This window comes from Erithacus rubecula (genome assembly GCF_903797595.1).
Source record: "Erithacus rubecula genome assembly, chromosome: 11".
NCBI classification, from domain to species: domain Eukaryota; kingdom Metazoa; phylum Chordata; class Aves; order Passeriformes; family Muscicapidae; genus Erithacus; species Erithacus rubecula.
Genome location: NC_136663.1, coordinates 3948074 through 3971822, shown reverse-complemented (window position 1 = coordinate 3971822; position 23749 = coordinate 3948074). Strand labels below are relative to the sequence as shown.

At 47.1% G+C, this 23749-nt stretch overlaps 1 protein-coding gene across 11 annotated transcripts in view; it reads left to right on the top strand.

The window, feature by feature from the left end:
- Positions 1-23749, top strand: part of TNIK (TRAF2 and NCK interacting kinase) — a 144991-nt gene that overhangs the window by 114390 nt on the left and 6852 nt on the right. For 2 of the 11 annotated variants that reach the window (XM_079315037.1, XM_079315041.1), the window contains 11 exons: positions 1535-1774; positions 3992-4098; positions 6362-6525; positions 7642-7739; positions 8460-8483; positions 12315-12499; positions 15592-15718; positions 17839-18003; positions 20858-20972; positions 21342-21512; positions 22158-22301. In XM_079315037.1, the coding sequence (XP_079171163.1) occupies positions 1535-1774; positions 3992-4098; positions 6362-6525; positions 7642-7739; positions 8460-8483; positions 12315-12499; positions 15592-15718; positions 17839-18003; positions 20858-20972; positions 21342-21512; positions 22158-22301 (1540 nt within the window). The remainder of the gene's footprint in view (positions 1-1534; positions 1775-3991; positions 4099-6361; positions 6526-7641; positions 7740-8459; positions 8484-12314; positions 12500-15591; positions 15719-17838; positions 18004-20857; positions 20973-21341; positions 21513-22157; positions 22302-23749) is intronic. The other 9 variants (XM_079315042.1, XM_079315040.1, XM_079315038.1 and 6 more) reach the window with 6 other exon arrangements.

Here is a 23749-nt window from a genome sequence, read left to right as displayed (position 1 = left end):
GAGCATATTCATGAGTAAGAGCAGCATCTACATGCATGAGTGTATTCCTCTTGTCACCTCCATGTGTTAGCAACATCACGCTGGTTTGTACCTTCCTTTGAAGCATCACGTACTGGTTACTGCTAGAAACAAGCTGGAGGACCAGGAGGAGCTGCTGCTCTGGTCCAGTGCAGCTGTTGCTCTGATCCTCTTTGGATCTGGTTTATGCAAAGGACTGAAACCACAGCGCCTGGTACCAAAGACCCGGGATGCTTTGATGCTGAGGATCATCAGAAAGAGGTTTTGCTTTCTTTGCCGCTTTGATTCAAGGTTTTGTTTTGGTTTTCCATTGAGTTGACATCAGTCACAAACACATCTGGAGAGGGCATAGATCACCATGACTGTCACAGAGGAGGGACATGGTTATTTTAGAAGTTTCTCCCAGCCATGAGGTCTGCAAGTGCTGTGCCACCAAAAGCTGTAAGAGTGTCAGTGCTGGCTCTGGTCCAGCCCCTGGAATTGCTCCCACAGATCCACAGACTCCAGCAGGGAGTTCAGAGGGAAGTGCAAAGCCTTTGCTCCAAGTTCAGCTGCACTTTCTATGGAATGTGTGCCAGCTAAGTGCCAGCCACGTGTGGCACCTCCAATACAAAGCCAACTTTAAACAAAAATGTGCAGGAAAGCCCTGATACATACTTTTTCTGTATGCATTGAGAAAGTGGGAAAAACCCCACTTCACTGTCATTCCTCTGACTGACCAAGTAATTTTCAGTGACCTTCTTGGCATCCTATACCATCAGCAGCTACAAAAACTTCTTTTGACAATAAAATACTTGTGAAGGAGTTGCTTGAAGCCCAAAGCCTCATGTCAGTGTGGGTGAGACTGCATACACGTGTACCTGTGAGACATGGACATGTATGTAGAAATTTCAAATAAAAATCACAACCCTGTTGTATCAAACAAACGCAGCTTCACAGAGTCTTGGGAAGAAGCTCTGATTTCACAAACTGCAGCCTTGTGATTTTCTCAGATTTCCCAGAACAGATGTCAGTATTCCTTACACTTCTAACCTGCAGGGCTAATCCATGGGAGACACTGAGACCTATAGAAGCTCATTCCTCAAGATATTTTTTATGCCATCTATGCCTCAGAATTCCTGATGATTTTTTTAATCAATTATTATTTATTATAGTTTCCTTCTTTTTGTTTTTTTCCATTTTTAACATGGAAAATCCATGCCAAACCTCATTAATACAACCACAGAGGTGCAGAAGTAGGAGCTGGACTTTGGTCCAGCAGCAGCAGAGCCTGGGGCGGGCACGGTGTGTGCGGGAGTGTGATTTTTAACAGATCTTACATTAAAGTGATGTAAGTCAGAAGTTCCTGAAACCAAAGCAGTGCTGATCTCAGACTAAGGGGGCTTTTCAGTGCATCCAAAGTGCTAATCAAAAATTTTTTTTTTAAATCAAATTATAATTTTTTTTTTTAATTCTTCCTTTTTTTTTTATTAAACTCTCCTTTTGACTGATAGTTCTGTTTTGACTTGGTGCTTAGATTCCACATCTGGTCACTGTGAAATCCCAAGGAAGCTCCTTGTCTGGGTCTCAGTCACTGCATGAACAGCCTGCAAAGGGACTGGCTGGGTTTCAGGAGGCTCTGACGGTGACCTCTCACCGCACTGAGATGCCAAGGCAGAACTCGGACCCCACCTCAGAAAACCCTCCTCTGCCCCCTCGCATTGAAAAGTTTGACCGAAGTTCTTGGTTACGGCAGGAGGAAGACATTCCACCAAAGGTAACACAATTGCTCCTCGCTTTCAGCACGGCAGAGGCACCCCCAGAGCTGAGTCCCTCTGGCTGAGCAGAGCCCCCCCCGAGGCTCTGCAGCGGGTGCTGACCTGCCCAGGGGCTGCCTTTCCTCAGGCAGGGCTTGCTGGACATGCTGGGAGCTGCTCTTGGCTGCAAAACAGCTGCAAACAGCACTGCCCTCCAGCAAAGAAAGTTCTCGAGCTCGGACAGAGGCCAAAACAAATTAATCTCTTCTTTCCCTTGGATAAAAAACAACCTTCTGCTTAAATGGAATTATAGGAACATAAAATTTGTCATACTCAATAAGACGGGTCCTTTTTAGTCCAGGGCTGTGCCTCCAGTTGCGATCAATATTTGATGGAAGACTTGTAAGGGCTCCAGCAGCTTTATACATTCATTGACATTTTGGCAGTGTCTGGCAGTACCTCTTTAATTAGGATTCTTCTGGATCACTATTTCGATTGTGTTGTTTATACACCTTCACTTTGGAAGAATTATAACTTGGCCATTAAAGTTCCCCTTACAGTGAATCAGCTCTCAGCCTGGAGGATTTTTACAGAGGAGAAATTATTATAAATTGATTAGTGACAGGGAGGCAGTATTTGTCCCTGACTGAGAGGCAATTTTTCTATGTACTTACAAAGTGACTAGCCTTTTTAAGAGCAAAGTCACAGTTACCAGGTAAGCCTCCCTGTGCAAGGGATCTGTGCTGGTGTCATGAGTGTTAATGATGCTCCTATTTCTGCTGTCAGTGAGCAAGAGGAGACATCAGTACTCTGCTCAAGGGAGCAGCAAGCCAACAGCTCCTGGAACTGTCTGTGTGCTTGGCTCCTCCATAGTGCAGGAAGGTGGCAGCCTGGTTTTAAGCTAATTAAGAAAAAGCCCCTGCAGTTTAATCTTGGCTTTTGCCATGAGTCCTTTGAGAAGGACACTCAGCTGCAGTGATGCCCTGCGTGGTGAGACCATGGCTGCTGTTCTCCAGCACTATGCAGTATTTCCCCCCTTGGCTGGGGGAACATGGACTCTGGAAGGGATCCCCAGCAGATCACATTTAGGGCTGTTGTGTTGGTAGTACCACCCATGCGGAGCCTGACTTCACACTGGACTGCCCAAGGTGGGTTTGATGTGTTTGCAAGCAGGAAGGAAAGGACTGCCCCAAAAGGCAGGACTGGCTGTCTCCATGGTCCAGGGTCTTGTTTCTGCCAGTGCTTGTGGCTGGATGCTTCAGAGGAAGGTGGAAAACTCCCCAAATCCTGACTGCAGAGTACCCTGCCTGGAGGGGAAACTGCTTTGTACTGAGACAAGCTGCAGCTGGTGATGCTGCTCTCTAAAGCATCGCCAGCTCTCTAAATCTTTTCTTATCTATGTTTATTCTTTAAAAAAGCCAAGCCTAATTCTTTTTCTTGCTAATCCTGACAAGCCCTTGGCCCCTCTGTTACCTGGTGCAAGGTATTGAACGGTGAGTATTGTCTTGCCTCTCCACATCACCTGAGGTGCTGGGGGCTGAGGCCACTGCAGCTGTGGCCATGCAGTGATGCCTGAGCTCCCATGGGATGGGGCAGAGTTCCAGGGTTTCCTGTCACTGCCCCTGTGGGCTGTGGTTGCCTTTGGGTGTTCGTGCTGAGCCATTCTGCCAGCAGCAAGATTTTGGCAGCAGCATCTAAAGCTCAGTGAAGGTCACAGTGTTTAATCCCAGTGTTAGGTGGGTCAGTCTGGATCTTCCCACTGTCAACCCTCTTGTTTGTCCACCAGTCAACACCTTCTGTCTGCTGGCATGTGTCGTATCTGAGCTAGATAGAAAACCTCCGTTGTGGCTGTTGAAATGCACTTCAGTCTGAATTTTAACTTGAAAATTACTTTTATGGGTTTTGTTAGATTTAAATTATATATATTTGTGTGTGTATATGTGCCTACATTTCTTCTAGAAGTAAGTGCCCTGTTTGTGGTATCCAGGCTGCTCTGGGGGCTCCCATGCCAGGAGCATCTGAGGGCACCTTTGCAGCTTGCTGCTGCCTCACACTTCAGTGATTCCTTCTAAAAGCCAAGAGCCTTTTATTTTATAATTGCCCTAAATACTGCCTTTCTCTTAGTGGGAAATCAGTTGTAAATCAGCCTTAAGGCAGTGCTGGAAGGTGATCTCCTGATGGCTCAGGTGAGCAGCAGCCCAGACTGGGTGACTGCAGATGTCTCCATTCTTTTCCAGGTGCCTCAACGAACCACTTCCATCTCCCCTGCCCTGGCCAGGAAGAACTCCCCGGGCAATGGCAGTGCCCTGGGGCCCCGGCTGGGCTCCCAGCCCATCCGGGCCAGGTAAGGCCATGCAGGGGCTGGGCAGGAGTGATCCTGGCTGCCACTGCTGCACTGCCCAGCTGGGAGCCCACATGGGCTGGGGTCCAGCCCTGCTGCAGCTCACTGAACACCATGGCATTTGCAAGGCTTCTCTTGTCTCTGGGATGAGTTTTTGCACCATTAGTGATTTATACTGACAAGGCTGCCAGCACTGGAATCCCTGGAGGCTTTGCTCTCTTGGCTGAATGCATTCCTGGGCGTTGCAGGGTTTGTAGGTGGATGCTTCATCTGCTGCTGTGGAATCAAACAGGAGTTTGGGTGCTCACCTTAGTGGAAGTAGGTCCTGGTTCTCACCTCTTTCCTGTCAGTGGGTCCCTGTAAGCCAGTGGGGAGGTCTCAGTGGTACATTCCATACATTTCTTATGCATCAGAGTGGTTTTTCACAGATAATGACTGAGGAATGTGCTGCAGGACAGACACTCATACAGCTTGCTGAAATCTTCTCTAGATGTAGATCAAGGATTAAATTCCTTTCAGCTTCCTAGGACTGGGCCTTAGGCAGACCTGGCTCTGTGGCACAGCAGTGAGCCCCTGAGGAAGGTGCTGTGCCCCCTCTGTGGTCCCATCTCTGCTGTGTCACAGCTGTCCCTGGGCACGTTTAAAACGAGCAGGGGAGCTGACAGGCTCTGCTCAGAGCTGGATGGAAAAACCACAGCTTAGTCATGCGAGAGCCTGTCTCTGCTTTGCAGAATGAGACCTCCTGGCAGATCCCAGGAGAAATGCAAGTTCCAATTAGCTTTGCGTGAGGAAGCTCCTTGGTTTCTTCCTGCCTTGTCCTCAGAGGATGAGGTCAAAAAGTGAATGTGGGGATGTTGATCATGTGTGCTGTCACCAGTTTGAGCATACGCCTCCTGTTCCAGCTCAGTGCCCCCTTGTGCTTCAGCAAACTCACAGGCAGCAGCCCAGAGTCACTGGCAGGGGCAGCAGTAGGAGGAAGAATATTTTTTGTTGTTCTTTTTTTTTTTTCTTTTTAATTAGAGAAAAAGCATATCATGGTTTGTTGCTCTTCCTTGCCAAGGGCTGAAACATTTTGAATTCTTGAAAATGTTGTTCTTTTAATTAGCTGTTGCTTGAAGGACAGTTTAAAATGCAGAGGGATGTTGGGCTGCATAGTCTTTATAAACGATGGTATTGAAAGTAAAAAGGATAATGGGGATCTGGGATTCAAGTTAAAGGTTGCCAAGTGTTTCCTGCACCCTCACTGTCCTAGTCCTGCTCAGTGCAGGTAAATACATCAGTTGCCAAAGTTTTCAAATATACTTCATTAGGTAATATAGCTAAGGACATCAGCCATACAGCATGAGCTAGAGGCCTTCAGTTTGATGAAAATTGGAAATCATTAGGATGCTGCCACATGTCCATTAAACTTAAATATTCATTGGAATTATTTCATACTTCATTTCTCTCACAACAATGCAATCTTTTTCATTTTTCCCCATTTCTCATTTTGGTTCTTGATTCTCCCCATGCATAAATGTAGATATTATAAAAATATCCCTTCTTTCATTTGTCACCCCGTTGTGACAAATGAGGGAATATTTACTGTATGTTCTAAAGAGGCCTTTAAGTAAGATCACTTCCAGAAACATTGTATAAAACCAAATTGCCTAGCTCTGCATGAACATCTTTTCTGATGTCATTTCAATGCCAAGTAAGAATTAATTTCCTAAAGGCATTTGATACCCAGAGAGATATTAGTCACTCCTTGTGTATCAAGGGCACTTTTTATTCAAGATTTATCTGTATTCACAAGGGTGAGAGAAATCAAGGAGGAAAAGTGGATATCTGATGCAAGTTTGAAAGTGAAGCCATAAAAACTTGGGACTGTGAATTAAGTGGTGCAAGTGATCTGCAGCCTTGTTGCAAACTTGAGATCCTTGCTTTGCTGAAATCTTTGTCTGAAAACACATCACAAATTCCTGCTTTTATGAAGAATTTTGGTGGCTAGTTAGGTAATCCATCTTTGCAAATCTACAGGCGGTATTGAGAGCAAAGAATATTTTAATTATTGTCAGATTTTCACAATAAGAGCAGAAGGCTTCTCTAGGCAATTTTTCTTTGTCGTGGCCATAGGGCACCCAAATTGGTGACTCAGCCCTGTCTCCTCCAGCTGAGGAGGATTCTCCTGGCCTTTTCAGCCCCTCTGTCAGTGTGGGAAGGGTCGGGAGCCCTGGGGTGGGTGTGACCCTGGTTGATGGTACCTCTCTGTTTCATCCTCCTGCAGCAACCCAGACCTGAGGAGGACAGAGACCATCGTGGAGAGCCCCTTGCAGAGGACCAGCAGTGGCAGCTCCTCCAGCTCCAGCACTCCCAGCTCCCAGCCCAGCTCCCAGGGTGGATCCCAGCCTGGCTCCCAGGCTGGCTCCAGCGAGCGCAACAGAGTCAGAGGTGAGCTGGGAAACATCAGCAGCAGGCACACTGTGAGGCTTCCTGACAAGCAGCAAGGGCAAGAGGTCTCTGATCTCATGCTTGTTATTAAAAAAAAAAAACCAACTAAAAATCAAAGGATCCATCATTTCTGATGTGTTTTTGTGAACTGCTGGCCTCCTTGCAAGGAGAGTTGCCAACAGCCCCGTTTCCCTGGAGGCTGATGTAGGCTGCCCACAGCATCACACTGCCAGGTAGCCAAAAGGAGATGGGGTTATGCTTTAGGGTAAACAAAAAAAACAACCAGTGTGCTTCCTGTCTTCATCCACCCAGTTGCACCTCTTCTGGCATGGTTTCTTTGGGAGTGTATTTCATTTTTAGTTGATATATATAATTTCTGGGGGAAGCTTCATCTTTGTGCCTGAGATGAGATCAAAGGAGTGATGTAACCTGTAAGAAGCTTTCTCTCAAATGCTTTCAATAGGCAGCTGTGCATGGAATGATGTGGAGTTTATGTTTGTAGCCAAATTGTTTCCTCTCGTCCTAGAGACCCTCTTAAAGATATTCCCTGTTTAATGACGATGGAGTAGTGGAGTTGCCACTGTCCATACACCCCAAATCTGCATTCTGGCACAGCCCCACACTTCCAGTCTCCAGGACTGAAGAGCATTAAGACAAATGCTGACTCCATGCATTGAATATTTTATGACTTGGCCATAAGATGATGGTGTCTGTTGTTGAAACCATCAATAGGTAGTCAATAAAAGGAGTTTGTAACTCATTGACATTTTGGGTTTGGTTTTGTTTTTACTAATGAGGAATTCTATGACAAACATTGTCCTAGTGGTGTCAGATGCTGCAGAGCTTTTCATTTATCACATGCCCTGTTCTTTTGCAAAGTAAATTTGTTTCTTTAGTAGAAAAGGAGCAGTAGCTCTGCAAGCAGGCTGTTGGTAGAGGCTGGGCAGGATTATGGCTTCTCTTGCTATGTTGGTGGAGAAGCAGAAAGGGTTTTTCAAGACAGCAGAAGTAAAGTGATGATGAAGCCCCTGTTCCCACCCATCCCAGGTGACAGGATGCAGTGGTGGCTCTTGGCAGCATTTTAATTCCCACTCTCTCCACCTGCCTTTTACCCAGGGAATGCCAAGCCTGAAGGGTCCCCTGTGCTCTCCCATGAGCCTGCCAAGGTCAAGCAGGAAGACAACAGGGACGTGACACGACCGAGCCGACCCGCTGTGAGTCCTGAATTCCTTCCCATGGGAATGCTGCCAGCTGCCTTGGCCGCGTTTCCCTTCGGTGCAGTGGCACAACCGTGGGGACCCCAAAAACAAGGCTAGTACTGCTGCTGCTCCAGCACAGAGACTGGAAAGCAGCAGTACAGCCAGAGCCCCTGGGAGATCTGAATGCTTAAGAGAGTGCATGAGTTTTTAGCAGGAGCCCAAGCCTAGGGGAAAGCACTTAAGCCTGTGTTTCCAGGTGAAGCAGACGCTTAAGGGCTTTGCTAGCTTGGGCTGGCGGTGGCCGATGGCACATTGTCCTGTTCTGTGCTGCATGTCCCCCGCAGCACCCGCCCAGGGATGCTCTGCTCATGAAGGCTGGGCAACCAACAGCCCCCAACAGCCTTCCCAGCTTAAAACCCCACCTGGTAGTGGTCTCTGTACACTCCCCTTCTATTATTCTGAGCAAAATCTCATCTGAAGTGTTTCCTCCTGGTTTAATGCTGGTGACATTTGTATCTTAAAACTGCAGAGTCAGCCTAAAAATGATATGAATTTCCACTGCTTCTCTATTTTAATGTGTATTAATGTTTTGCTGATGATGTGTTTTTTTTCTCTACACTCCACAGCGTTGAGCTAACAATTCTAATTTTATTTCTAACCTGCTTGCCCTTCCTCTGGCTTTTTCCTGTCCCGATCTGTTTCCTCTGATGCTGATTATTCTTCCTTTACCCACAGAGCTATAAGAAAGCTATAGATGAGGTTAGTGATATCTTTTCTCAGTGGGTCATGCCTGTGCAAGGTTGACTAGTTAGTGCTTAATTCCAAGCTGGGTTTTCTTGGTGCTGGTGTTGTTGATAAAGGTGGCGATGCGATCTCGGGTCGGACGGGAGAGCGAACCGGGGAGGGGACAGCACTGCTGGTGTGCTCTGCTCAGCCCTGGGCTGCCCTAAACCTGCTGGCCACACCACTTGCATGGAGGCCAGGGCAGAGGCATCCCAGTGTCCACGTGGGGGTGCAGGTGGTGCTGCTTGTTCGGCGTGTCGGACAGAGGAGCCAGAGCGGAGGTTTCTCGTGCCAGTGGAGGAGGTGGGGCAGCCTGGACCCCTCACCACATTCTGCTCTCAGCCACAGCCCCTGGCCACCTGCTGATTTCAGTGGGGCCATCAAGTGCTGTTTGAAGCGTGTTCTAAGCTTAATTCAAAAGAAGGCACTTGAAAAACCAAGCAGTGGAAATAGAGTGGGTTGTTCATTCTCGTGGACCAGCATCCACTGCAGAGCCATCTTGCATGTTGATGGCAGTGCTGGTCCTCATTCATCCCCTTAAAAAATGAGACTGCTGAAGGAGACCTTTTTCACATATGATAGTATTTTAAATGTGCATCTGGCAGTGGTGAATGTTTAAACATTCAAGGGAAAAGACCCAGCATTCCTGATTTAACATTTAACTTGCCTGACACATGCATCACTGTGCACACTGCTGATACTGGTAACTGCAGGGCTGGCTGCCAGTAAAGCACTGGTTTCAGCAGCTTCTTCTGCAGCCTCTTCAATGTAAAAATAGAAGATATGAAAGAAGGAAGATGTGCTGGTTAGTTAACTTGTTCTCTTGGATAAAATATGAGCAATACATTTTGTTTAATGAGCTGCTTTGTTAAGAAAAAAGCACATAAATCAGTGTCTAAATAGAGGCAGCGTGTGTGCTAAATTCAAGCTCAAGGAGCAATGTGATTTCAGAAACCAATCTGACTTGACTCCAGCAAATATTAAATCTAAAGAAGGCTTTGTAATTAAAAGTAATTAAAAAGCACTGACACCACTAACTTACGTATTATGTCACCCTCAGTAATAACACTTGGAACGTGTGAAACTACAGAGCACTTTTTCTCTAGTTGTCAGATTGTTTTTGGTCCAGGAGCAACTTGGTGCAGCTATTTAATCCCACAAAGTGCTCATTACTTACAGAAAATGATAGCATCAAAGAATTAACCATCCTGAGGCAAAGCTTTAACTAGGAAATATGAGTTATCTGATGATATTGTCTGGGAGTATTATTGCTCTTATAACTTGCAAATTAGTTATTAAAAAGTAATTAAGCTGATTTTTATAATACTTGACTGTGTTGTAGTGATGGCCAAAAAAGGCTGATAGGGTGCCTTGAAGCACATTAGAAGTGGAAGGTGCAAAAAAGGAAGTAATTTTCACAGTCCAGTGATGTGACAGTTTACTGCTGGTCCTGCACTGCAGAAGTCCAGCTGCAGTTTTCAGAGTCTCTTACACAGTCCTAAAATCCCTTTTAAAGTGAGAGGCTCTAATTCAATTCAAAGGCAAGTGCTCAATAAAGAGCATGTTTGATACTCTAAATGGAAGGCATTGTTAGGCTGCTGAAATTGTCACTGGTTCTTACTTAGGAAAAGAAGTAGTCATATCATAGAAGCTGCTACAGCACTAATTAATATAATTAGTTGTCGTGACTGCAGATTTGACTCTATTTCAGTCCCAAACATGTTGGCATTGAAAAGGAACTCTTGAAATACCACAACCTCTCTTTAATCATGATAAAGAGCCTTTCTTTAAAGGTACAGAGACCATTTGGAGGGATACAGAATTGCAGAATCAGAGAATAGTTTTGGTTGGAAGGGACCTTAAAGTTCATCTTGTTCTTCCCATTCCACCCTGTCCCTAAGCAGGGACACCTTCCACTATCCCAGGTTGCTCTAAGCCCCATCCATCTTGGTCTTGAACATTCCAGAGATAGGGCAGCCACAGCTTCTCTGGGCAGCCTGTGCCAGGGCCTCACCACAGTCTGAATAATTTATTCCAAACAGCTAATCTAAACCTAGTCTTTGTCAGTTTGAAGCCATTCCCCCTTGTCCTGTCACCCCATAACCTTGTCCAAAGTCCCTCTCCAATTCTACTGGAGCCTCTTTAGGTACTGGAAGATGCTCTGAGGTCTCCCTGTTGAGCCTTCTCTTCTTCAGGCTGAACAACCCATATAAAACCCATCACAGGTACCTGCTGAAACAGGGACTGCCCAGTTTTGGAGTTTTTTTTAAAAACAAGACCTTTTTTGGAATGGTTGTATTTATGGGTCTGATGCAAAGCTCTCCAATATCCAGGGGAGTCTCTGTGTCAGAGCCTGGGCAGGGCAGACCTGGGAGCAGAATGTGCAGCTGTCACCGGTGGGAGCCCGCCGGGAGGTGTGGGTCATCAGCAACCCGAGCACAGATTGCTTACCAAACATTCCTGCCTCACCATTAGAAAATAAACTGGGTTTGCATCTCAGCCATAGAGCTTTTCCATCCTTTTCTTCACGTGTTGACAGGATAGATTTTAAGAGCTTCTTTTGCAACCGTAATTAATATTGCGGTAGTCGTCCTGCTGGAACGGTAAACTGGAAATGCAGTAAATGAGAGTATGGCCGTAAGACAATTGTGGAATTTAGTCTTTTTCAATGAGTTTCTTTCTCCCTAATCCTTTATCTCTGACCGAATGCACTGATGCCTACCTCGGTCACTAATATAGGGAGAAATGGTAAGACTGACAATTGCGATGCTTTGTTCGTCATGTGCATGTCTTGTGCAACAGAGTTCTCTAACCCATTCTAATTCGAGCTCTCATGCTTTTCTGCCCTACTGCTTCCCCCTGCATTGCTATAAAAGCATGTAAGATAACAAAAAGTCTCTTTTCTACACGGTGCCTGCCATGTTCCTTGTTTTGAAATAGCAGTGTCTATTTTATATGACTGTCGGGTCTGAGACCTCATCAAAGTCATGGTAAACTGAAAAATTATTACTAGGCTTTGGGACCGCTCCTATCTTTTTTCTCGTTTCAAGGCTTTTTTGTTTATTTTATTTTCTTTTCCCCTTAGCTTGTAGGCTGCCACATTTCACATAAAGTGCTTAATGGGTCCCGCTGAGGGATTTTATTTTTTTTTTTAATTATTATTATTTTTTGATCGTGTGGCTGACTCAGAGCTGTGACTCCAAAGTCTGGCTGAGCTGGGCGCTTCTCCTCGTGCTCCTCACCGCCTCTCGGCAGCCGCCCAACAGCGGAGACTCACCATGGAAGCAGCTCTTGACGTGGGGATTGCACCACTCCATGGGAGATGCTGTCATTGCTTCCTTCCCAAATGCATTTATTACAGAATAAATACCATTACGGGGTCTCTTTGAGAAGTTTGAGAGAAGAGAAAACCCTGCAGGAGAAATTCTCCGAGCCAATCTTTGAAGTGACGTTGTTTTCCAGTTTACTATGATGGTGACTGAACTTCACCTTTTCCAACAAATATAATTTTGTCGTGTATATACATATAAGTGTGTGTATATATATGCACATACACGTTCCAAAGAGAAAAAGAAGAGGTTGGCTATTGACTTTTCAGTGAGCGTAAATCAGTTTTGTTTTGTTTAATAAATGCTACATGCTACAAACATTGTCTTACGTTTGTCTCATGTTTGTAACGACTCTGTAAAGCTATTTCTTGTTGCTCGTGCTGTTAGCATTGGCTTTTGAAGAGATGTATGTGACATTCTCCTTGCTCTGAATGTAACAGCCATCCCTTCCTTGTTTCCTTGCCCCCATCCCCTTTAGGATCTGACGGCTTTAGCCAAAGAGCTGAGGGAGCTGCGCATCGAGGAAACCAATCGCCCCCTGAAGAAGGTGACGGACTATTCCTCCTCCAGCGAGGAGTCAGAGAGCAGCGAGGAGGAGGAGGAGGATGGCGAGAACGAGACGCACGACGGGACCGTGCCTGTCAGTGACATCCCACGGCTCATGTGAGGAACGCTTTCTTTTGGGGGGGCAGGCCCTCAAACCCCGGTGTTTGTTCTTCTGGAGGGGAAACCCCAACGTGTCCTGGCCTGGAGGAGAAACCCTGGCGTGTCCTGGTCTGGAGGAGCAGTAGCTGTGATAAAGGACATGTCCAAAGTGTCCACGTTTGGTGGCTGGCACTGAGGACAGCGTCATGGTTGCAAGGGATGATGTACTCACATGAGTGTTTTTCCTGTTCCAAACTAGAGATAATTAATGGGGAAAACTGAGCTATTTCCACTGCATATTCAGTGAATGTTGGCTCAGAGCTGGTGGAGCTGTTCCTGCTGATGAGCCAGGCAGGTTTTTGGCTAGAGTGGACACAGCTGACCTCATCCACACCATGGGTCCTGCCCATGAGATGAATGTGGTAAAGCTCTGCCTGCTCTTGATCCTGGTTTTGCCCCAAATTAAGTCATGTTAAATTGTCAGTACTTGGTGGCCTGCCCAGTGCCAACTGGTAGAGCCAGGATTATAATAATCCTGAATCTTTGTCTTGGATTTCTGCACTTGGCTCAGTCAGTGTTGGTGGGTTAAAGTGGTGAACTGAGGAGATCAGCTGATTCTTGTGTCCTATGGGATACCTGTGCTTTTGAGTCTCTCCAGATCAGGGCAGCATACTCACAGGGAGCTGTTGCTATTCAGAGAGAGTTCCTGGAGCATCTCTGCTCAGGCTTCCCACCCAGTGCTTTGCAGGGACATTTCTGGAGGTCCTTGCCTGACAGCAGGATCTGAATCCTGCTCCTCTGAATTCACAGAGGAGCTGTAGGAAGTTTCAGGGGATTATTTGCAGTTTAATCAGTTCATTTACATTTTTCCTGCTAAATCAGTTACAGTTGATACAGCCATACCTGTCTTCAAGAATGTGGTTTAGCAGTGAGGATGATAGTGCTGGGTGCATGGTCGGACTCAAGGAGTTTAGAGGTCTTTTCCAACCTAAACAATTCTTTGATTCTCTGATTCATGATAGTGGGGCATAGAGCAGCACAGAAGCCCTCTAAGTGGCAAGAAGACCATGTCTCCTTGGGTCCATGTTATTCAGAGTGTCAGGCTCCTGGCTGGAGCTTCCTTCCAGCAGAAGGATGAAAATCAGAGTTCTTGGGTTGGTTGGAGCAAGTCAGGAGCAGAGGGATGGCTCTGAATGTTCAGCAGTCAGATGGGCAGTCAGGCGTGCCAAAGGGGCCTCAAGCTGCTCTGGAAGAGGAGTTTGATCAGGAGTGGTTAATCTGTGCTGACATCCTTCTTCAGACACCTTGGGTTTGACACAGCACTTCCCAGTGGATAAATGTCTCACTGGATGCCTTGCAGCCATATCTGTGGGATGACAGGCACAGCAGTGAGCTGCATGCCCCCAGCCCCTGCCAGCCCAGTGCCACATGTCCCATAATGTCCTGTCTCTGTCTTGTCCCAGAGACAGAGGGTGGTGATACAGTGATGTCTGCAGGCAGAGCTGCACTGTCCCATGTCTGGGGAAAAAGAAAGCAAATCCTCTGAGTTACACCCTTATTTCACAAAAGGGACCTTAACTCGAGTTCAGCCTTGATGTACTTCGGTGTTTTTCTAACAGAGATTTGTTTTCCTGTGTTCAGTGTTTGTCATTGGAAAGTGAGGCCAAGAGAGATCATCTCATCTTCTGCTGCACCTTCTGAATGATCTTTGTGTAACTTGTGTTTAAACTTCCCCTGGGTATCCTCCCTGGGCACTTGGCTGCTCTTCATTCCAGCTCTATCCAGACCTCTTCTGCTGAAGGATAAACCTATCCATTGCTTTGTGGACAGGAGGGATTGTTTATTCCATCAACCTCTGGAGATATCATTTCTCCATCTGAAGAGTGTGATGACTCCCTACACCTCCCTCTCCCTGAGCTGTGCAAGCCAGATCTTGCAGGATGATATGGAAACTGTGCAGTGATGAAATTTGGGAGCCCAGGGCTACCTCACCCATTCATTCTCTGTCTGTGCAGTGTCAAAATTAACATAACCTCCTCTGGTCCTGTTTTATTATTTTAAAACTAGAATAACTGTGCTATTTTCTCATCCTTTAGTGAAAAGCTAATGGTAGGGAGCTGCTCACATGAAAGGTGCTGCAGGATTATGGGGGGCTGTTGCCTGCAGTGCCTTTCTGATGCCTGTTCAGTTGTAGGTTTGATATGATGCAGGCAAGGAGCCAGTCCCACCTCGGGGTCCCCAGGGCTCAGATCTCACCTTACACCAGTAACCCCATGATTAATCTGGGTTGTTTTGGCTTTTCACTGACCAGGCTCCCTCACAAGCCTCCAGGCTTGTTGGTGTTCACAGAAGTTAGAGATTGTATTGCCTCACACTGATGGAAGCAATTGTTCAGTGTGGCTTTTAAATGCAAAGTAACAGGTCTGATCAGCCAGGACTGCTTGTCGTTTGCTTGTGAATTTGTTTGAGTTATATTTAAGCAGCCAGGCTGCCAAGAATGTAATAGTGAAGTAATGGGGCCTGCTCAGCACCTGTGACATCCAGTCTCAGGCAGTCCTAAAATTTAATAAATTTCAGCCCCCTTCTTCAAATAGGAATGTGGAAATTTCAATGTGAAACTGAAACCACAGGTTAGGGCTGCATTTTCACCTGGAAAGCAGCAGAAAGCTACAGGACACAACTTGTCCTCCTGCCCACACCTTCTCCAGACCCCATCCCCTCCCTTGTTATTTGCCATCAGATACTCTGGTGTTTCCTTTTCTGGGGTTGAGATGGAAATTAAAAGGAGTAACTTTTGGTTTTCAGCAGCTTTTTAGGTAGAAAAAAATTACATGAAGTAGACAGGAGTGCCACTCCTTGTTACTTGTTCATCACTGCTCCTCTGAGGACACCTTGGGATAAGAAAGAGAATGGTTTCTCTCTTTTTTATCAACCTGACCCTGTATTTCTGTCAGCATCTATCATTTCCCCATAAATCTAAGTGAATATATTTCTATAACTTTTCTTCCTGTGAGATACAGAGCCTTACCCTTATTAAAATAATAGAGGATTTTTCATGCAATTAAACAAAGGAAATACTCACTGTTAATGCTTTTCCACTCTGTCCCCAGACCAACAGGAATCCCTGGAAGCAACGAGCCCTACAACCTGGGAATGGTGACAACCCACGGGCTAGAGACTTCCCACGCAGATACGTTTAGCAATATTTCAAGGGAAGGGACTTTAATGGTGAGGGAGGTAAGTTGTAAAACAAACACTTCATGGAGCATCTTCAGGAGGTTTTGCCCATGTAAGCACAAAGACTAACAGTGCTGTGTGTCTGGAACACAAAGTGAAGGAGTCAGTTGTGCTCTTAGCGCTCTCGTGAATGCAATTTACACTCGCAGCAAATGTGACAAGTGCAAATGTTTCTCACAGCTACAAACAGCAGTGAATGGCAGTGCCAGGGCACGGCTCCTGCAAATGGTTCTGCTGCAACCCCACCATTGCTCCAGGCAGCAGGAGTTACCTTCAGCTTACAGCATTCCCTTCATTCACTTGGACCTGGCCGAGTTTCCCCTCTTCTTCCCACCCTGTGGCTGTTGGAGCCTTGCAGTGTTTGCAGAGCATTTTTACCTCCTGCTCAGAGCCTGCTGAGAGGCACTGGGATCCCAGATGGGTGTGAGCCCTCATCCCCAGCTCCAGTGCTGTAGAGCTGAGGCTGTGGTGGCAGCAGTGCTGTTGGGTGTTCTGCAGGGGTGAGGCAGAGGAGGCACCTTCAGTGGCTGTGGAAGATCTCCCTCGGTGTTTCTTGGCTTCCCAGTTGCTGGGATGTTCTGGGCATGCTGGTGGAAGGGCAGAGGGACTCCTGGTGAGAGGGAGGAAGCCCTGGTTGTTAGAGGAGAGTCACTCTCCCAGCAGCACATCAGGGAGGTGGATGGGAGAGGAGGAGGAGAGAGGGGAGCTTGGAGTCTGCAGTTGTAAAGGAGGGATGTTTAGATCACATGTAAACAAGACTTCAGCTGCATTTTATTTCTTAATTCCATTTAGCTAGTATATTCACATATGAAGGAAAAAGATGAATGCAACTTTGAAAGAGAGGAATAAGTTAGCAAAAGAAGTCACAGCATGCTTGCTGCCTTTCTCCATCTGTTTTGGAGGGGGCATCCCTCACTGGGGTGGAGCTGTTCAGAGCAGGGATCCCCAAAGCTCTGCACATCCCTAAATCAGGGGGGGTGATGTGGGTGAGTGGGAGAGCAAGGCCTTGTGTAACAGGCAGCTGTTCCTGAAATGAGCTTGTGTTCAGCATCACAACAGTAAAACCTGTGCTGTGCCAGCAGGGCTGTATGAGAATTGGGATGCAGAAGAGTTTAAAAGCTGTGGGCAAGACAAGCATCTGGAAAACCCCACTGGGAGGAGAAAGCATGATAAGAAATCCAGACTGTAGCCTTGTGCTGGGTACTTACTGTTTTTCCCCACCACCACCATAGCCATCAGAGCATGGTCTCACTGAGGGCAGTGGGCTTTGGGCAAAGAGCTTTTCACTCTGTAGTGGGATGGCAAGGTGTTGTTGAAGGTGATGGTGATGAGCAACCAAAAGATAAATGTCTTGAGGATTAGTCAGGGGCTTGGTGAGCCCAGTGAAAGTTTCCACAAATCCCTGTAAATGGGTAAATCTCTGTAACCATCTTGTTCATGATCTTGATCTCACCAGGTTGGTGAGATTCATCAAAATGGCAAAATAAATGAGGAAGGGAGAAATTTCCTGGTACCTGCCTTGTACAGGGAGGGGATGGAGAGGAAGGGCAGCCCTGTGGAAACCCAAGGAACCTCATGTGCAGGGCGAGCTGCTGGTGGTTCTGCCACTCCTCCGCCGCTGCTGCTGCTGTTCACTGCTGGTTTGGGTCACAGAAACATGGGACAGGGCTGTGCTGGCACTTGCAGTCAGGCTGCTCTTTGCCATAGCTGTGCAAAGCTGCCCAGGCTAACGCTGACTGAGGGCTCAGATTCTGTCACCAGTGGCTATGTGGGAGGAGAGCTGGCCATGGGGTTTGCACCCATGGGGGCAAGCGCAGAATCTGCCCTGCATTCCTCCTCTCCAAACAACAGTGATCAGGCTTCTCTCGCTGTTTTGTGGCTAATAACTCTGTATTAACTTTGTCATTAATCCTGTCTTTAACTCTCCTGGAGGGGGGTTGGTTTGCTGCTTGCCAGGTTGCATGGGGATGGAACAGAGAGGCTCCTTCTCCTGCGCTTGCTCTGGGAACCGGGGGACTGCCGACAACTTCGTTTTGTTTGGTTTTTTTTTCTCTCTCTCTTCTTCTTCTCTTCCCACCCCCTCCCCTCCTTTTTCTTCCTCATGCCTTGTGTCTCTGCAGACCTCTGGTGAAAAAAAGCGTTCTGGCCACGCAGCCAGCAATGGCTTTGCAGGTCACATCAATCTGCCTGACCTGGTGCAGCAGAGCCACTCGCCGGCGGGCACGCCGACCGAGGCCCTGGGGCGCGGCTCCTCGCATGCGCAGGACATGGACTCGGTGCCTGAAGTAGGTGCTGGGGGGCTCCTCCTTCTCCTTTGCATCGCTTTTAAATCAAGTATTAACATCTCTGCCCCCTGATGGGGCCCTCCTGCTTTCCCCCCTGCCTTTCTTGGCTCGCCCCTCTCTCTGTTTCTGGTCCTCGTGGGTGAGTGTAGTGGAAACAGGAGGGTTTCTGCACAGGGGTCTGTGGGTGATGGGAGAAGCATTTGTTAGGGCTTTCAGGCCCACCAGCTGGAGTTTTGGTGGTGTGGCACCAGTGCTGCCAACTGATGAGAAAGCCCCTTTTTTTTTGCCATTGGGATATAAAAGGAAGTGATGAGAGCCAGTGGTGCTGTTAGCTTCAGCTGGGCCCAGCTTCCATCTGTGCAACCTCTGATAATTATCATGACTGAATTTGAAAAGGTTACCAAAAACCAAAGCCAACAAAATTCCAGATAGTTCTTCAGAGTAGAAGAAACCTGAACACTTTTAAAGTCATGTGTTTCCTGTCATGGCAAAATGTTTCTCTCTGGTAGGTGTTTTACAGGCACATGATTGAATATTAAAAGTATATAAAGTGTAAAAAGTCTTAGTACAAGATGTGACAAACTAAGGGAATTAATGTGTCCAGCTTACTTACCTTGCTGTGGCAACCAAACACAGTTCATTGTTTCCATGAGAAATCAATCCATTTGGTGCTAATTAAGCTATTGTATTTAATGTTTTTATTTCATTTGGTGGGTTGTACATCAAAAGTTCTGCCATCCTGTGTTCTTTGATAGAAATGATGATCTCACTTCATGGTGTACTTTTACTAGCTATATAAAAATAAAAAAATCTTGGAATTGGGCATTGATAAAGCATAAGAACAGATGGTGCCTGACTTGGCCTCAAGTTTTTATCTGTTTCCTCAGTGGCATTAAAAGAAGCAGTGAGAGAGTGGATCCTGAAAGTAACACCTTCCACAGTCATCCTGGGGCAGCTGAAATGCAGCCTGGGATTGGGTTTGAATGTATTCATTTATAGAATATCAACCAGAAAGATCTTCTCCATTTCTAAAATTGTCATTTTAGAGGTGACTGAGCAGGGAATGGGTGTGAGTGGAAACTTGGGGATTTTGTTCACGGGCTTCCAGGTGACTCATGTAAGCATCATCTCAGTCTGCAGCTTGATGCTCTTTGTATGCCACCACACAGGTTTATAGGCTGTTAAACAAGACCTGGGGGAAGATGAAGTCTCAGCATTTAAATATCAGACTTGGAAGCTATTAAAGAGTCAGGTTCTGAGGAAAATAACTGAATGTGAGCAAGGAAAAATGCTCAGTGTATTCAGATGAGGGATTTCTTTGTAATTCATTTGCTGGAAATCACCTGGCTCTCAGCTGGAAATCCCTGCAAATACTGAGATCTTCTCTTCCTTAAATTGCTGTTGTTTAATGGAAAAGACATCCAGCACAAGGAAAAAATCTGTGTATTTCTTGGCTAGGAGACAAGCACAAAGTAGAGGTATCTGTGCCTGCAGCCTTCCCTGCTGCAGGCTGTTAACTCCTTCCTGGGGCCTCAGTTACCATGATCTGTTTAGAAATCCATCCTGTTCCTATGGAAACAGCCAGGCTGTCAGGGAATAGGGCTGGGAGGGAAGCAGGATGCACAGCCTGATTTTGGCATGGAAGCTGGCTTGCCCAAGGATGCCAGCCCCAAAATGCCTTGGAAAAGTCACGAGCCACAAAGCTGCTCCTACACCTGTTTTTTTGTGCCCCAGAATCTTTTTATATCTTTTTGTGCCTGGAGGACAGGCACAGGCTCAGCCTGGTTTCAGTAGGGATGTGCCAGGGTAGTGCATGGCATGGGGGACTTGTCCCCAGGGCAGCTGTCACACAGGGACTGTGGCAGTGGGCACAGGGAAGCAGCCTGAGCTTGGTGACTGGCTAAAAGCTGAGGAAGATTTATTTCAGAAGAGGGACAATGTCCCAGAGAGAAAAATGTGAGCTGTAGTGGTGCTGCAGAGTGAGCTGGGTTTTGCTGCTTTGCAACTCTAAACTGAGCTCATCCTTAAACTGTGTCCTAGGTAAATGCTGGAGTAGAAAGGATAAACTGCTCAAAGAAGGAGGGAATTCACATTGCAAAGACAAGGATTTCCTTTTGCTTGGAAGGAGGTCTTAGCCTCATTTTCTGCCTTAAAGCAATGGTTTTAAAAAGAAATCAGTGTGACACTGCAGTTTGTTCATCCCCAGATTCCCCCAGCAAAGTATTGGCTCTGACATTTCCTGTGATACCCTCAGGTTGAGTTTTGTTAACTTAGAGATACCCCTGTCTGCAGTCCCACGTGAAATGCTGGGGACAATTTAAAGCTGTGCCAGCTGCCCCAGGCCAGGGTTTACAGGGGCTCCCAGCACCATCCTGCCAACCTTGGCTGCAATGGGAAAGTAGGAAAAGCAAACCCTCGCCTGCCTGATGTCCCAGACAAGGTTTAAGGCATGTGTATGACATGCAGACAAATATACATGTGGACTAATGATAAAGGTCTGCTCCAGTCTGAGTGATTTTGTGATTCTCTGTTAGATTTTACTTGCATTGGCTTCTGCCTCTGGCCCTGCAGCTTCTCTGCTGACTGTCCTCATGGCTGTGCTTCTGCCTGTGAGGAGAGAGCAGAGCCAGGCCCTGCTCCTCCCATTTTCTGTTGCTCACAAACACTCAGAAATCCAATTTAATGTTTGTTTCTTATTAGTTATGGGGAGGAGGAGCAGATGTTCATAGAGGGCTCAAAAAGGGCAATGCAGAGACAGGCACTACTTGCTAATTAGAAAGTCTTAGATGTACATAGATACACAAAATTAGTTATTTCTGTGTGCTGAGCTCTCTCTTTGCTGTTCATTTTCTAGTATGGTATGGGAAGCAGCACCAAAGCCTCTTTCACCCCCTTTGTGGACACCAGAGTGTATCAGACCTCACCTACTGATGAAGATGAAGATGAGGATGAAGAGTCATCCACTAATCGTAAGAGCCACCGTGGCCAGTTTGAGATGGGAGGGCCTTGTGGAAAGCAGGTCAGGGAGCCTGAATAACCCCAGTGAACCCCTCTCACAGTTCACTCACCCCAAACACAGCTGGTGTCTGTGTCCTTGCCCTATCCAGCTGCCATCCAGCTTCTTCTCTCCCACCAGCAAAATGCCACCAGAAAGATGTGGGAGGAAACAGGCAGCAGCAGAAATCCACCCTCCTGTCTGCTCGGGCAAACTAATCCCTTGTAACACAGTGATGACTCCCTTACGGAGAAATAAACCAAATACCATCATTCTGCCCCAAAAAAGAGTAGAGAGAGCATTTAACCCACGCCCCCTCCCTGTCCCCTGTGTTCTCTGGCAGCCCTGTTCACCAGCGAGCTGCTGAGGCAGGAGCAGGCCAAGCTGAACGAGGCGCGCAAGATCTCGGTGGTGAACGTGAACCCCACCAACATCCGCCCGCACAGCGACACCCCCGAGATCCGCAAGTACAAGAAGCGCTTCAACTCGGAGATCCTGTGTGCTGCCCTCTGGGGTGAGCCCTGCCTGCCCTGGGGAGTGTGTCACTGCAGCTCTGAGCTGGGCTTTGCCACTTGGGCTTTGCCCCTGGCTGCCACAGCAAGCCCCGATAAAATGTTCTGTATGGAACAGCTTCTCCTGGCTGCTTCAGGCAGGATTCAGCCACAAGCTGAGGCTATCAGCTCTTCTGTGAGATTCATTTGCACATGAAAGGTGCTTGCAGCACCTTCTTAGCCAGTGAAGAAGAAGAGACCAAGGAAGCTGCACAGAGGTTCCACAGACAACTTCATTTCTCCTGTGAAGGGGTCTGACAGCACTCAGAATATATGAGATATTAAAGGGGCTTTTATAGGGTTAGAGTGCCTTAGAAAATGAGTCAATGATATCAAGTATTGAAAACTATCCAACTATTTAAAGGTTTTAGGTTAAAGTGACCAGTTGCCTAAGGGATTGGAAAAAGGACCAATTAAAGCACAAAGAGATAAAGCAGGGGTCTGCAAGGGGGATAAAATATTTCTAGCATTAGTCATTGTAAGAAAGCAATTTTTTATCTAAGGGATGATTTTCCAGGGGGATCCTGTCAGGGTATCTGCTCCTTCCACAAGCTTCTGCTTGGCCCCTTCTCCATCCCCCAAGGGTCACATCCCCTCTCTCCTGTCAGGTGTGAATCTCCTGGTGGGCACTGAGAACGGGCTGATGCTGCTGGACCGAAGTGGGCAGGGCAAGGTCTACAACCTCATCAACCGGCGGCGCTTCCAGCAGATGGACGTCCTGGAGGGCCTCAATGTCCTCGTGACAATATCAGGTGCTGCTCTCCTGCCTTCACCCCCTCGTTCACCTGCTCAGCCACAAGCCCTGAGTGCTTCCAGCTCAGACAAAACCTGCTCACTGGTGTCAGAGGGAAACTCTCAGGGGAGATGGGGGTGTTTTATTCTGGAATCTAATTAGTTAAATCTGCTTTCAGGAGAGTTTGCTCCCTTCCCCTGCTGACTGCACTTCATCTCCAGTCTCCTTTAGCAGGGAAGGGGAGATGCAGGATCCAGGCAGGTGGCCCAGCAAGGGAGATGGTCACAGCTTGAGGGAGCAGAGATTTCTGCTCTTGGGACTGTGTGGCTCTGGCTGAGGGAGCCATGATCCACAGCTTTAGATTTCCAGTTCACACCACAGATGTGCTTGGGCTGTCCCAAGCATTGTGAGGGCCATGGGCTTTTCCCTGTCCCCATGTTTAGCTGGAAGCTCCTCATATCAGGCTCATGGGGTGATTTCTGGCAAAACAAAAGCAAAACCTCTGTAGTCCAGTATCTGAGGAGAGCATCCAGCATCCTCCTGCAGAGCAGCCCCAAGGAGCACACAGGTGACAGCCAGAGCAGAGCCTTGTGCTGCTGGTACCTGTACAACAAAGCTCACAGAGGGCAGCAAGAGAAGTGCTCATTAGGAAATTGTTTGATATCATCCTCTGTTTCCTTTCACATTGTTAAGACCCCCTGGCCTCACTCTGCATTCACCTCCAAATTCCTGCTCCCTTTCAGCCAGAGCTCCATACTCACTGCTCCATCATTTACCTGGTCTGCAGCTCCCCTGTGGTTTTGGGATACAGCTGTAGGGATAAGGGGTTTAGTACAGTTGGAATGGGAGTAGCACCAAACCCCAAAATGATGCTGAGAATGAATCCTGGGGACTTGTGGAAACCTGTGAGCAGTCAGGATCTATCATTTGGGTCCTGTCTCACCAGGCTCAGTGTGAGCTGTGTCCTGTCCCTGTAATGGGGGTTTTGCAGCCATGTCACAGCCATCCAGGAGCAGGCAGCCGTGCAGAAATTTGGCAGCCCCTCAGCACTGCAGAGCCCAGCCTCAGGCTGGCTGCAAACAGCAGTGCCTGTCGCAGGCCAAGGAGCTCCTGTCTCATCTCCAGGGTGGAATTAATGTATGAAGGAGAGAGGAGTTAAAAAAACAGGTAGTTGAGTGATTGGATAAGCTTTGAGTTGTAGGAGGGTTGAGATCACTGTCCCACTGAGCTCCACTGTCCTCTGTGAACACTGATTTATAGGAAAAGGAATATTTCCAGCCTGTGGGAAGCAAAAGCCTGGCTTTTCCAGTGTCTGCCTGCAGCCTGCAAGACAGAGGTCTGGGCTGTGCTTTCCATACATTTCTTCCCAAGGAAAAACCCAACACAATAACTAAATTGCTATTTGCAATTCCTATTTATATTACTTCTATCATGAAATGGACTTAAATTCTATCATCTTGTGATTGA